Source organism: Apium graveolens, chromosome 2, assembly GCF_009905375.1.
Source record: "Apium graveolens cultivar Ventura chromosome 2, ASM990537v1, whole genome shotgun sequence".
NCBI lineage: Eukaryota > Viridiplantae > Streptophyta > Magnoliopsida > Apiales > Apiaceae > Apium > Apium graveolens.
The window spans coordinates 317,351,983-317,366,572 of NC_133648.1; the positions used below are offsets into that span (position 1 = coordinate 317,351,983).

At 39.8% G+C, this 14,590-nt stretch overlaps 1 protein-coding gene across 1 annotated transcript; it reads right to left on the reverse strand.

The window, feature by feature from the left end:
* Positions 1 to 13,125: 13,125 nt before the first annotated feature.
* On the reverse strand, positions 13,126 to 14,256 carry LOC141704539 (F-box/kelch-repeat protein At3g06240-like). The gene has a single exon (XM_074507774.1). The coding sequence runs from the start codon at positions 14,254 to 14,256 to the stop codon at positions 13,126 to 13,128; it is 1,131 nt and encodes a 376-aa protein (XP_074363875.1).
* Positions 14,257 to 14,590: the final 334 nt, after the last annotated feature.

Below are 14,590 nucleotides of genomic sequence, written 5' to 3' on the forward strand. Positions count from 1 at the left end.
AGAAACATAACGCAATGTACTCATCAAATCAAGAAAAACAACATCGAACGAGAAACATAACGCAATGTACTCATCAAATCAAGAAAAACAACATCGAACGAGAAACATAACGCAATGTAAATTCACGGGGTAAAGATGGGCTAAGAAAAGCTAATAAAGAACCAATTTTCTCATCAAATTAAGAAAAAGATCCAGTGTTAAGTACAGTACCAAGATCAAGGATGCAGACTAAAATCATGGTTACAAGTTATAAAAACATGCCAAGAAAGCAATGCAAGTACATTGAGTATGTTTATTTAAGAAAAGTTACTAGTAAAGAACAAATATCCAATCAGGTCATAAAAAACAACTACTAAAGAACAGTACTTGGCATCAATCAGCAAGATTAAGTAACTACCAATTACGCTAAAAGTTATATAAATAGCGAACCTTCCTGTTCTCGATAAAGTGATCCTGCTGGAGGATTTTCTCAGCAATTGCAGCACTAGAGAAGGTTACATAAGCGAACCCGCGTTCTGTATTCAACAGCAATCGAACATTAGGATCGAACTTTGCGAAATAATTACGGATCACGTTCTCACGCAAGCCAGTGAGCCGTCCTACAAAAACTCGATTTCCTGACATTACTGGACTTTTTCTCTCACTTTGTATCTAGCTTCTCTTTTCTTTTTCTATGATTTCTTGAAACTGGTGTGTGCGTAGAGAGAGAGAGCGCCAGAGGGGGGGGGGGGTATGTAGGTGTATTTATATACAAAGGATGTATCGGTGATCAGGACTTTTGGAGGGAAAGTCCGGAGCGTTGGAAAATTATAACGGTTCTTGAACTTGTTTTTTTTTCTGCTTTGATAAATTGAAAGTGTATTGGACTTTGACTAAATATAATTGCTTTTGGAAAATAAAGAAAATTTTAAATTTAATGTGTCAAATTTTTTGGACGAGATGAGGGATTTTTCAGTTGCATTCTAAGATTACCTTGTGTTACGCCCAAATTATTTCGAAATATCTAAACAGCCTTCGGCTCGTCAAGAACAGCCTTCGGTTTTAACCTGAAAAAGAAGGAAATGCGAGAGATTGTCCTCCTGATTCACCTCCGGTGTGAGAATCAGTAATCTTGATGTAAAGTAGGTTTTGGAAATACAAGAATGCAGATAGAGTTGTGAGAGTGTGTGCCTGTTTCTTACATTTCATGGGGTATTTATATCCAAAACTGTTATAAATGGTCGTCCGTTATGAGTAAATATAGACGAACGTTGGAGGAGTCAAAAAAGGGGGAGCCGTTTTGATTGTACATCGATGAGCAACTTGTTAAAGGGAAATTGGGTCTTCGGTCCATGAGTAACGTGGGTCGTCAGCCCAATGGTTCAGATGCGCGATGGGCATTCGCTCGTTGGGGCTTATTGGACCTACAACTAACATGTCCCTATCTTTCGTTCGGTCCATCGATCGGTCGGTAGACATTATTCTCGGCTCATTTTTGGGGGTGTCAACCCTAGGGCGTTCCTTCTGACTTTTCTTGGATTCGTTCGGCCATGTGGCAGTATCGTGGGGAACTAAGGGTCTAATAAATGGGACAGTTGTTACCCACGTCTTTTCGTGGTTAAATCGTGGTCGTTGAATCCCAACTGGTTCCATCTGGCCCGTCGATTTTAAAACACCCAGGGACGGTTTTTGGCACCCAAACGTTTGGGCTTTTTTGGGCGCATATATGCATATACTTCACAGTCACTTGGTTTATTTTTATTTTCACATCCAAGCACCAGAAAAACACCCTCAAATTTCTTTAAGACGGTAGTGCAAACTCCACCTTTCTAGATCATCCCATTTCAGTAGAGCAGCATCTTGAAATCAGTAAGTAATGTTCTTTATTTCTTCATTTGAAGCATTTTTTTTTCTGCATGTTTGCTTTGCGTTTCAGGGCTTCCTTTCGTGATGCATGTGTGTTTTTATCTTCCCTTTCAATCCCTGTTTTTGTGTGCGGGGTACTCTCTGGGTTGGTAGTTGGTAGCGTTTCTGGGTGCTTTTTCTTCTCTTTTTGGGGCACCACTAGGTTTAAAGATGGCACGCGATATGTTCTTGGGCAAGAACTTCCTTCGGGGATTCTTGGCCGTAGAACATTCTTCGGGAGCCGACCCAGAATGTTCAGTTTTTTTTCTTTTGCCTGTTAAGTTTAAAGATGGCATGCGAGGTCCTCTAGGGGCAAGAACTTCCTTCGGGAAATCTTGTCTGTAGAACATCCTTCGGGAGCCGACTCTTGACATTTTTCTCTTTTCTTTCGAGAGTCGTTCGGTCGGTCCCAGGACATGTACTCAGTTTCTTTTTTGGTTTTTTAATTATTTCCTCGTCGTTTATCCGAGTACATGGACTAACTTGTCTCTTTATTTTTGAATACAGGGACATGGATCGAGCGAGCACTCTCGCGGGGACCTCCACCTCCCAACCCGAACTGACAGGGAGGAGACTCTTCAGTTCGATAGCTTTATACTCTGCGGCCAACAACCACTTGGAATTATCCGAAGAGCGGGTGGGGCGTATGTACCCTGACTACTCAATCCCCCGGGGTTATTTTTGGTTGTACTCCGCAACTTCTCGTGAGCGGATTTATGATACTCCGGCAGTGCCGAAGGGATACGGGGATCGTGTCCTTGGTATCTCCGAAGTGGCCTTCAAGTGCGGCTTCAGAGTGCAAGATTCTGAAGCGACTCTTCAGTAGGGGTGTACACGGATCGGGTTGGGCGGGTTAAGAGAATTTATCAACCCAATCCAATTAATTCGGGTTTTTAAAATTTCAACCCAAACCGAACCATTTAAATTTGTAACCCAAACCAATTTATAATACTTCGATTTGGATCGGTTTGATCGGTTTGATATATATTCAAAACTAATATTGATAATTATAAAATAAAGCTAGAAAATCTCAAAATTTAAAACACTTGAAAATAGTTCAATAAAATATTATAATAATCCATGTTAGATATGGCTTAAACATCCAAAATAGAGTGATAATACAATACTTAGCGTTTAAACATTCTTTAAACATTGAACTCGATAAACGAAAATAGTGGCATATTCTTTAAACATTGAGGATTGATGTTATAAGCTACAGATAAATGAGCTTATTTATTAGGTCTGAACATATTCACAATTACAAAATTAATAAATTAACGTGTAAGTATATTTTTAATCGGGTTGGATTGGATCGGTTTAAAAATATCGAAACCCATATCCAACCCAATTAAATCGGGTTGACATTTTTTCAACCCAAATATGTATCGGTTTGAAAACAATCGGTTTGGATCGGCCGAAATAAGGTCGGTTCGGATTGATTTGGTCGGTTTGATCGGTTTGTGTACACCCCTACTCTTCAGTCAGATGGCATCGTGTTGGTCAAGATGGACCCGAATGGGTTCATCCATATAAATTGCTTCCACAACCGATGCCTTCAGGACGGTATTCAGCCGCTCACCCGGCTCTTTTGATTCCACTATGACTTCCGAAATAACCCAAAGAGCCCGGGTTTCTCCAACATCGCCTAACGAGCCGGCCGAGTGGATTAGACGGCCACAAACTCCAGCAACAAGACTACTCATACCCACTGGTGTTTCATCAGTGGGCCAAATCTGGCCGAGTTCTCGGAATGGCGTGAGGTCGATCCCTCAAAACTGTTGATGCCAAATCTGAGTGATGAGGAGAAGGACTTATACGACGCTTTGGTGAACGCTAAGGTGGGCAAGCTCGGTCAGGGGACCAGTTTAGGGACAAGGATTGGTTGTTGAGTTTGTGGGGTGGGGGTAACATTTTTCTTTCCTTCGTCCCCTTTTATTTTATCTTACTGCACGGCTGACGTTCCTTCTTCGTTCCTCTTCATATCTCGTATACTTAGTAATTGTAACATTAATTTGTGCTAATCCTTCTTCTGTCTTCTTTTTCAGTGTCTTCCAAAAAAGCCTTGATCGAGAGGAAAAAGGCCATGGCAGCTGAGAAGAGAGATGGCAAAGAAGCACAGATGACCGAAGCGGCCGGGAAGAAGGTCTTCCCAGACCCTTCGGCTGCTGGCGGAGAGGAGGAGGCCGAGAGGGCGGTCCCCATTCAACAAGCCCCGCCGACTTCGGAGGATAACCAGGGCGATGACCTGGAGTTCATGGGCGAAGGGGCTCCCAGTAAAAGGCTCCGGAGCCGGGAGGGGGTCATTCAGATCTTTCTCCCAGATTGGGCCGTTTTGACGACCGACCACATGGTCTATCCGGCTATGGAGGCTACGAAGAAGGTGGCTTCAAACCTCTACCATGGGATCCAGCTTCTGGTCGATCGCACGCTCTATGCGACAACCGCTCCGACCGAAGCATGTATGGAGCTGATGTCCTTCATGTCCCTTGTAAGTTTATATACTTTTAGTATTTCCTTGTTCTTTTGTATCTTTCGGATTTAACTGACTTTTGTCTTGTGTATTTTTGGGCAGGCTAGTCCTTGGGATGCTGTTGTTGCAAACAAGGTTTGGGGCATGCAGGGACGCATTGCCGAAGTTCAGGAGCTTGAACGAAGGGCCGCTGCAGTCGAAGAGTAACTGAAGGGGGTTTAGCTGCAGAATGAAACCCTGGTCGACCAAGCGACTGTGCTGCAGGGCGAAAGACAGCGGCTGAAGGAGGATCTGGCCAAGGCGAATAGGCGAATCAGCCACCGGAACGGCCAGCTGAAGAAGTCCCGAAAGGAGATTCGGAAGGCGAAGAAACAATTGGATCTCACGGAAGAGCGTTGCTTTCAGTTTGGCGCTGACTATATCTTGGAGAAGGCTCATGGCCTTGGCTAGGATCATAAGCAGTTGCTGGACAACAACCTTGAGGATCCCATTGGTCGGGCAGCCGTGGAAGCTCCTGAAGTTTCTCCGGCGAAGATGAAGAACTTTCTGACGAAGATATTCAGTCCTAAGTTTCGACTTATAATTTTAATTTAGTTACTGTTGATACTTTTGCCTTCGGGCTTTGTAATTTTAAACTGCCTTCAGACAGAATCTTTATTTAAATGCATCTTTCTTCCATCACCATTCTTGTTTTTCCTTATGTTTTTACGTTCTGATTTTGCATTGTATCTTCGGCTTTCTTTTTGCCTTAACAGTTTTGCACTTATTTAGTCGTTCATAGCACGTCTTCAGCCTTTTATATTTGTCTTAGTAGTTTTTGAGCATTTATTTATTCGATCGTACTACATATTCGGCCTTTTATATTTGCCTTAGTAGTTTTTGAACATTGATTTTCCCCAAGTATTAAGGGGAAAAGGCTCTTCCTTCGCAATATCATGTGTTCGGTTCCGAAGGGTTTGCCTTGTGTCATTAAGACCGGAAACAATTTTCAATCTTAGTTTCAAGGGAGGAATGAAGGGCTTGTCTTCTTTGGGATTGGCCCTAGACAAGGCCTCATTCAGAAATTGCATTTGTGTTTATTTGGGGTCGTCCGGAAGGGAATCAGAGCTGAACCGAATAGAACTCAATTTCCGAATAATTCTCGTAGGGGTAGTACACGAGGTACGGAGCAAAAATTGAGCCGGCCCGTTTTTTGGATATGTCTTCATAATTTGTCCCTATGATTTTATGAAATTACATTCGTGTTTATTTGGGTCGTCCGGAAGTGAATCAGAGTTGAGCCGAATGGAACTCGGTTTCCGAATATTTCTCGTAGGGGGTAGTACACGAGGTGTGAAGCAAAAATTGAGCCGACCCGTTTTTTCGATATCTCATCATAATATATCCATATTGATTTATAAATTGAACTCGCGTTTATTTGTGGTCGTCCGGAAATGAAGTGGGGGTTAAACCAATGAAACTCGATTTTTGAATAATTCTCGTCCGGAAGTGAATCAGAGCTGAACCGAATGGAACTCAGTTTCCGAATATTTTTCGTAGGGGGTAGTACACGATGTGTGGAGCAAAAATTGAGCCGGCCCATTTTTTGGATATCTCATCATAATTTGTCCCTATGATTTTATGAAATTGCATTCGCGTTTATTTGGGACGTCCGGAAGTGAATCAGAGCTGAATCGAATGGAACTCGGTTTTCGAATATTTCTCGTAGGGGGTAGTACACGAGGTGTGGAGCAAAAATTGAGCGGCCAATTTTTTGGATTTCTTTTCATAATTTGTCCCTATGGATTTATGAAATTGCATTCGCGTTTATTTGGGGTCGTCCGGAAGTGAATCAGAGCTGAAATGAATGGAACTCGGTTTCCGTATAATTCTCGTAGGGGGTAGTACACGAGTTATGGAGCAAAAATTGAGGCGACCCATTTTTTGGATTTCTTTTCATAATTTATCGCTATGGATTTATGAAACTAAATTCACGTTTATTTAGGGTCATCCGGAAGCGAATCGGAGCTGACACGAATGGAACTCAGTTTCCGAATAATTCTCGTTGGGGGTAGATTACGAGGTATGGAGCAAAAATTGAGGCGAACTATTTTTTGAATTTTCTCTTTAAGTGCTCGTATGAGCCGATGGACCTAGGTTTGAGGGACTTGTACCAGATCGAAGTTGATCCTTTTAGGTAAGTTTTGACCATTTTGCAAAGCATGATGTCGTTATGACCCATCCCTGTCATTAGTAGTTCGTACTTCTCACAATGGTCTTCTTGGCCGCCCTTTCTGTTAAACTCACGCATCTTCGAGAATTGCATCTCCTCGCCCGGAGGAGGTCGGTATTGGTCAATCTCCTCAATCACGATCGGCTCTCGGTCGACCCTCTTGTCACCGGACATGGCTTTCTCTAGCCGAGCCAGTCTGATTCGGGACCTTACGACTTCTTCATCCGAATCAGAGGAGTAACAGGGCTTCGTTCGCTTTCTTTTGGGGTTCGAATCAGAGTTAGACTCATCTTCTTCGTCATACCCCCTTCGATCTTTCCTCGGCCTGGTGACTACCACCATCTCATCGACTTGTAATGCTTCTCGAACTGCCTTCTCATGTAGTACAATCTCTTCTCTCTGGATTCGTAAGGCTTTTAATCGTAGTGCATCGGCCTTTCTTCCCTTCGCCCTGGCCTCTGCCTCCTTTTCTGCCTATTCATTTTCTTTAGCATTGCCCTTCTCCGCGGCTAATTTGTCCGCCCGGATCTTTAGCAACAAAACTTTTTCTTCGAGAGTCAACTTTGAGGACTCCATCAGCATCAACCAAGGAGGACGTTTGCCCTCTTTCATGAGGAGTAAAACCAGGTGATGTTTGTTCATGGATTGGGTTTGTCATTTTCCCAGTATCTCGTTACAATTCTCAGAAGTCCCACATACGGCACCAAATTTTACGCCCAAATTTCTTCGGAATATAGTAACAACATTCGGCTTCAACCTGAAAATGAAGAGAATGCGAGGGATTGTATACTCGATTCACCTCCGGTGTGAGAATCAGTATTCTTGATGTAAAGTAGGTTTTGGGAATACAAGAATGCAGAGAGAGTTGTGAGAGTATGTGTTTGTTTCTTACATTCTATAGGGTATTTATATCCAAACCTGTAATTAATGGTTGCCCGTTATGAGTAAAATATGGACGAATGTTGGAGGAGTTAGGGGGGGGGGCGTTTTGATTTTGCATCGATGAACAGTATGTTAAAGGCAAATTAGGTATTCGGTCCATGAATAACGTGGGCCTTCGGCCCCGTAATTCAAATGCGCGATAGGCCTTCGCTCGTTGCGCCTTATCGGGCCTACAGCTAATACTTTGTAACACTTTGTTTCGTGACGTGGGATTTAAAGTATTTACTCTGCTCTTTTTCTCAAAAAATATGATTTTTGAGAACGAAATGAGGGGAAAGGTAAAAGAGAAAGCAAAATATAGGTATATGATATATTTTCTTCTGTGGGAGCTGATGCTCTGTATTTTCTTGTAGTTTATGTTAGAATTAATATTAATATAAATATTATTTCTATAGTTTGCTTTAAAAGAAAAATCTAGAAAAAATCTTCAAGACTTCTAGAAAAATCTTCAAGACTTTTCAGTTTGTAACTTTTCACTTTGGAGCCTTTTTACCTCCTTGTATTAATGGTGTCTTTTGGCCATTCTTGGAGTTACAAGTTTGAGCTCTTATAAAAGGAGGTCTCCCCCTCATGTTTGCACACACAAAAAACAATTTTCCTCTCATATAGATATAAGTATATTTTTGGGCAATGATCAAGAGTGTTTTCAATCTATTTCTTTGTACTACACCAAAGAAATAGAAGTCGTGTAACCTTGGAGGTTGATTGCCAAGAGGTCGTGTGTACGTAGCGGGGCAAATTCAACTTTAGGGCAGTGTTAATTCACGCCACGACTCCTTCATTCTCTCAAGTTCTTTTCGGTTTGCTCTCTTCTTTTCCTACATTACTAAAGTTGAATTTTGTGTTAGCATATATCTTATCTGCCACCATGAATTCCAATACTTTTATTCCTGATATGTCTAAATTAGACCCTTTTGATGGGAAAAATTATAAAATATGGTCCGATAAGATGGAGTTTTTCTTGAGTCAAATTGGAGTAGATTATTGTCTCACTAAAGACTCAGCCCCTGAAAATTCTGGAAAAGATTTCGAGAAGGATAATAAGACTTGTCGTGGAATGTTATTGCATTATATGACATCTGCTTTATATTTAATCTATAGCAAGTCCTTAAAGGCCAAAGAAATTTGGGATGCTTTAAAAACCAAGTATGGTTCTGATGATTATGGGACTAAGAAATATGCATGTAGTCGTTGGCTAAATTTTCGTATGTCTGATGATAAGCCTGTTCTTCAACAAGTTCATGAGTATGAATATTTATGTGCTGATATTATTGCTGAAGGAATGAAAATTTGTGAAATGTTTCAAGCTAATTGTCTTCTTGAAAAATTACCACCATCTTGGCAAACATATGTTCATTCTATGAAGCACAAACAGAAGGACTTCACTCTGCAAGAGTTAGTGTCTCACATCAAGATTGAGGAACAAAATCGAATTCAAACAAATGAAACAACACTTGGTCATTCTTCATTTACTGCTAATCTTGTTGAGTCAAAAGATGCAGGTCATACGAAAGGACCAAAAGGTAAAGGTCCAAATCAGTTCCATGGCACTAAAATGAAAATTAAGAACTTCAAAGGGAGAAGGCAGTTTAAAGGAAATTGCTTCACTTGTGGAAAATTCGGGCATGCCGCAAAGGAGTGTAGGCAAGGAAAGGGACCTGGTTCAAAAACAAAGGAAGACAAATCTCAGACTCAGGCCAATCTCACTGAAGAAATCATAGCTGCTGTTGTATCTGAAGTAAATTTGGTGAGCAATATTTCTGAATGGGTGGTGGATACCGGTGCAACTCGTCATATTTGTTCAAATAAGGATATGTTCCAGGACTATGATAAAGCATCTGATGGAGAATGTGTCTTCATGGGCAACTCAAGCACTGTGAGTATACTTGGAAAGGGAAAGGTTTCTCTTAAACTTACTTCTGGAAAAACTATTGCTTTGCATAATGTTTTGCATGTCCCTGATATTCGTAGAAACCTGATTTCTGGAGCCTTATTGAACAAAGCTGGTATTAAATTAACCTTTGAATCTGATAAACTTGTTCTTACTAAAAATGGTGATTTTATGGGCAAAGGCTTTTGTAATGGTGGGTTGTTTGTACTTGATATTTTGACTGATAATAAAATTGCTACTGCTTCTGCTTATATTGCTGAATCTGTTACCTTATGGCATGCTAGACTGGGTCACGTAAATGTTGCTTCTGTGAAAAGGCTTAAACAACTTAGGTTAATCCCTGAATTCAGCAATACATCTTTTGATAAATGTGAAGTATGTGTTGAAGCAAAGCACCCTAAAAAGGCCTTTAATAAAATCGGAAACCGGTCTTCGACATTGCTTGAATTAATTCACAGTGATTTAGGTGACTTTAAGAACACTATGAGTAGAGGAGGTAAACGTTATTATATTACTTTTGTGGATGACTTTTCACGATTCACCAAGCTCTACTTGTTGAGTTCGAAAGATGAGGCCGAAGAAAAATTTCTTATTTATAAGGCTGAAGTTGAGAAACAATTGAATAAAAATATTAAAAGGTTAAGAACAGATAGGGGTGGTGAATATGATGGAGCAACTCTAAAGAAATTCTGTGAACTTAATGGGATTATTCACGAGGTTACAGCACCATATACGCCTGAACAAAATGGGGTAGCTGAACGAAAAAATAGAACTCTTAAAGATATGATGAATGCTATGCTTATCAGTTCAGGAATGCCTTCTAATATGTGGGGTGAAGCTATTTTATATGCTTGCTATGTGCTTAATCGTGTGCCGCATAAAAAATCTGATAAAACTCCTTATGAATTATGGAAGGGTTTCGCGCCCAACTTGAGTTACCTTAAAGTGTGGGGGTGTTTGGGAAAAATTGGGCTCCCAGATTTTCAAAGAAGTAAAATTGGTCCCAAGACTGTTGATGGTATTTTTGTTGGTTTTAATGGTGGTGCATATAGACTTATTCTTAAAGATGCATATGGTTTTGGTCCATTTAAAGAGTCAAGAGACGTTGAATTTTTTGAGCATATTTTTCTTATGAAAGCTAATGTGCAATCATGTTTAGCATCTGGATCTTCTTCATCAGTTTCAATGCATTGTGACTCACAAGCTGCAATGGGACTAGCGAATAATCAACTCTACAATGGGAAGAAAAGACATATTCGCTTGAGGCATGCTATAATTCGAAGTCTGATCAGAAATAATGTGATATCACTCGAGTATGTAAAATCAGAGAGGAATATTGCAGATCCTCTCACCAAAGGCCTTTGTAGAAAATTAGTGTTGGAGTCAGCACAAGGAATGAGTTTAAAGCCTATTGTGGAGTGAATTGTGATGGACACCCATCTTAAACTTGTTTAAGTTCAATGGGTCAAACGAAATCATAAAAGAACTCATGTTTATATACTACTACCATTCCTATTAATAAAGTGATGTAGTATTTTTATTATTGTCACATGTGTTAGGATGAGCTAATGCTCTTAATAAGTTCATAGTCTCGTAAGAGGTGGTTTGCGACAATACAAACTTGATGAACTTACCTATGTGAATGTGGGGCTATTGCCCAACCCCTTATGAGAGTCCTTTGGCGAAGGACCTCTAGAGCGTTCACGAAAATCCAGGTACAATGTGGGGGCACTTATATAAAAATATAATTTGCGAAATCACTTCTTGATTTGAGAAAGGTTAAAGTGCGCAAATATGTTTTCACTAACTTCCGTGAGAGGTTCAAGGATTTTTCTACCTCACATGGTTTTGAGGCATGTTTGTATGCACCGGTATCAATTCAAGTCCACAAGACATTGGTGCTTAAGAAACCGACTATCCATTGCCCATTAAATTACTTAAATTATTTTTCTTTTGCAGCATGTGGGGGAATGTTAGAATTAATATTAATATAAATATTATTTCTATAGTTTGCTTTAAAAGAAAAATCTAGAAAAAATCTTCAAGACTTCTAGAAAAATCTTCAAGACTTTTCAGTTTGTGACTTTTCACTTTGGAGCCTTTTTACCTCCTTGTATTAATGGTGTCTTTTGGCCATTCTTGGAGTTACAAGTTTGAGCTCTTATAAAAGGAGGTCTCCCCCTCATGTTTGCACACACAAAAAACAATTTTCCTCTCATATAGATATAAGTATATTTTTGGGCAATGATCAAGAGTGTTTTCAATCTATTTCTTTGTACTACACCAAAGAAATAGAAGTCGTGTAACCTTGGAGGTTGATTGCCAAGAGGCCGTGTGTACGTAGCGGGGCAAATTCAACTTTAGGGCAGTATTAATTCACGCCACGACTCCTTCATTCTCTCAAGTTCTTTTCGGTTTGCTCTCTTCTTTTCCTACAGTTTAGACCAACAAGGCTTCTTACAGTTCCAGTGCTGCAACTTGGAGAGATGTTCGCAGTCACTGAAGCCATAAGTAAAGGGGCAATTGGCTGCAGACAGGGAAGCAAGCACCTTGTATTTCATTTAAGTTTGAATCATTAATTGAATGGTTAATCATATGGTCTCAAGCATCTATTCCATCTTTAAGACAAGAATCAGAATAAAGAAACAAGTGTCTTCCCAGGTTTTTCAGTTTGGATAGTTTCATCTGTAACAAAAAACCATATCAGTTGAGCAAGCTTAAAACAATGTCCCAAGGATCACCTCAGTAATGAGGACAGAAGACTGATCAACGTTAGGTGCATAAATACAACATGAGCTAAGACAATTTTCAGCATTGCATACTATAGCATTCTTAGTAAGTATAGAAAGGTGAATTGATGTTAGCAAGTATATAAAGTGACTTCTCCAGGATCTTTATACGTAGTCATGTGGTACTAACCAAGTGTGCTGTCGTATGCTTGATCACTGAATCGGGTTCAACGCCTTCTGAGACAAGGCTGGAGAGACTTTAGAAGGAGGTGGTGCTGAAGCTAAATCTTTCCAAGTGTTTTTTCAGTAGTTCCCCCTTTAAGAGATAGAGCAATTGTCCTATAAAATCTATGGTACATCTCAGCCTAAGTGAATGTGCAGAACCTTAGTGGATTCAGAATAGTTGCAACCAGTGAAGCAAAGGAGAATCTGGCTGCAGACTGTGATGCACCTCGTATATGTTGATTTTAAGTTTTCATCCCTTCATCAAAACCAATAATCAGAAATTAGATAAAAGATTAGATTCTAGCTTCTCGGATATGTTGATTTCATGGTTTAAGACAGATGCCGGATCATTTTAAGTGAGCATGTTGTCATATCACATATGAAGCTAGTGATTGTGAAGCTTAATCCTTATAAGTAATTTTTGTAAACTGGTTTTTAAATTTTAATCCTTTCTTTGTGCATTTTTCAGGGCTAGGGCACATCCACGAACCCTACACAGCAACCCTCTGAGCCGTCCCTGACACTTTTAGTCCATCAGATCAACCTCCAGCTCAACCGATATTTCTGACATAAGGTTGGAATGGAAGAAAACATATTTATTTCAACTTCACTAGCCTTAATACGACAACAATTAGCAAGATAATGCACAAATAGATATCAATTAAGAAGCGATTTAGATAATTCTGAAACCTAATCTGGAAACAGAAAAAGAAAGATACAAGTTCTTCAAAATTTTGCCAGATGAACAATACTTTTAACAATATTATCCTCATCAGGTTAATATCGTATGCTTTCCTTTCCTCGAGTGTCCCCGAGCAAGCTTGATATATCTGTTTCTTCTCGATTGTGGATCATAACATATCATCGTTGAAGCTGTTTTCTTATTCCCATGTATGAATGGAGTCCGATCCCCCAACATCAGTATTTCTCCGTTTCTGAGGCATGTTAGAGGCTCTAACATTGCACCAGCCCTCATATTTTGAATATTTGAAACAACAAATTTTTTTGTCCATGAATCTGCAATACCATACTCATTCATTACCCATACATCAAAATCAGACACGGAACCAAGTGTGCTCAAACTAAGGCAAAGACATCCATCAAGTGATCCAAGGTTGAACCATGCATACTTCTTGAAACACGGCGGTGTTTGAATCACCCTAAACACTTCTTCTTCCGCATCAAAACAATTTATCACCGCGTTTCTGTAGTCAAGCCAATGACAATGACCATTCAAGAAGACGGGAAGCTCATACCCGTAATGATGACAAGGAATTTCCCCTAAACTCCTCCACGTGTCGGTGCCAATTGTTTGTATATCAGCTTCTAATCGTCCTTTGTTCTTCCTATAAAACCCCAACAACTTCAACTGATTGGTTCGTTGAGCATACATCAAAGCACAGCACTGCCACTCCAAATCATCCCTTTTAGGCTGTTCCACAACAATATGTTGACCAGTTATCGGATTATACATATGGTACGGTTGACAGAAATATTGTTTACCTAGACAAGGATGGTATGCTTGATCATAATTACGAGCCACGATCCAACCGGTGACCTTGCAGGTCATAACTAGTAACCAGACTGAATGCTGGGCACCGAAAATCTGTCGAATCTTCAGATCAAACACTGAACGTCGAGGTACAGAAACATTGGAAGGAGACCTGGTTATGAACAAAGCTTCGTCAAGTTGAACCAGAAGTATTTTGTTGTCTTTTTCAACCAGGAACTGCAGTGGAGATTTTCCTCTTGAAAAATATAGGTGTGAGAAGTAGGGTTGATGGATTAAATTTGCCCAATCTTTGCACACACATCTGCATCGAATCACGTATTTTGCTGGAAGAAAACATAAAATTTCGAGAAAAGTGTTTTCATGCAGATCAGTGATAGTTGTTACACTCATGATTTCTTGTTGATTGTTAAAAAGAATGAACGAAAAATAAACTAACGAGCAGAATATATATATTGACACAAATTCTATCTGCACTCTGAGTTAATTAATTCCAATTCCTACATGCACTCTTTTATCTATACCGATCCTTCTATACTATAAACACCCTCCAATAATAAAATAAACCAACGAGCAGAATATATATATATATATATATATATATATATATATATATTGACACAAATTCTATCTGTACTCTGAATTAATTCCAATTCCTGCATGCACTCTTTTGTCAAACTTCCTTCTCTACTAGTTCTAGGTAAATTTAAATTTTCTATAGTAACAG

Coding starts and splice junctions, on each gene's coding strand:
- LOC141704539 (XM_074507774.1), bottom strand. CDS start 14,256: ATGAGTGTAACAACTATCACTGATCTGCATGAAAACACTTTTCTCGAA.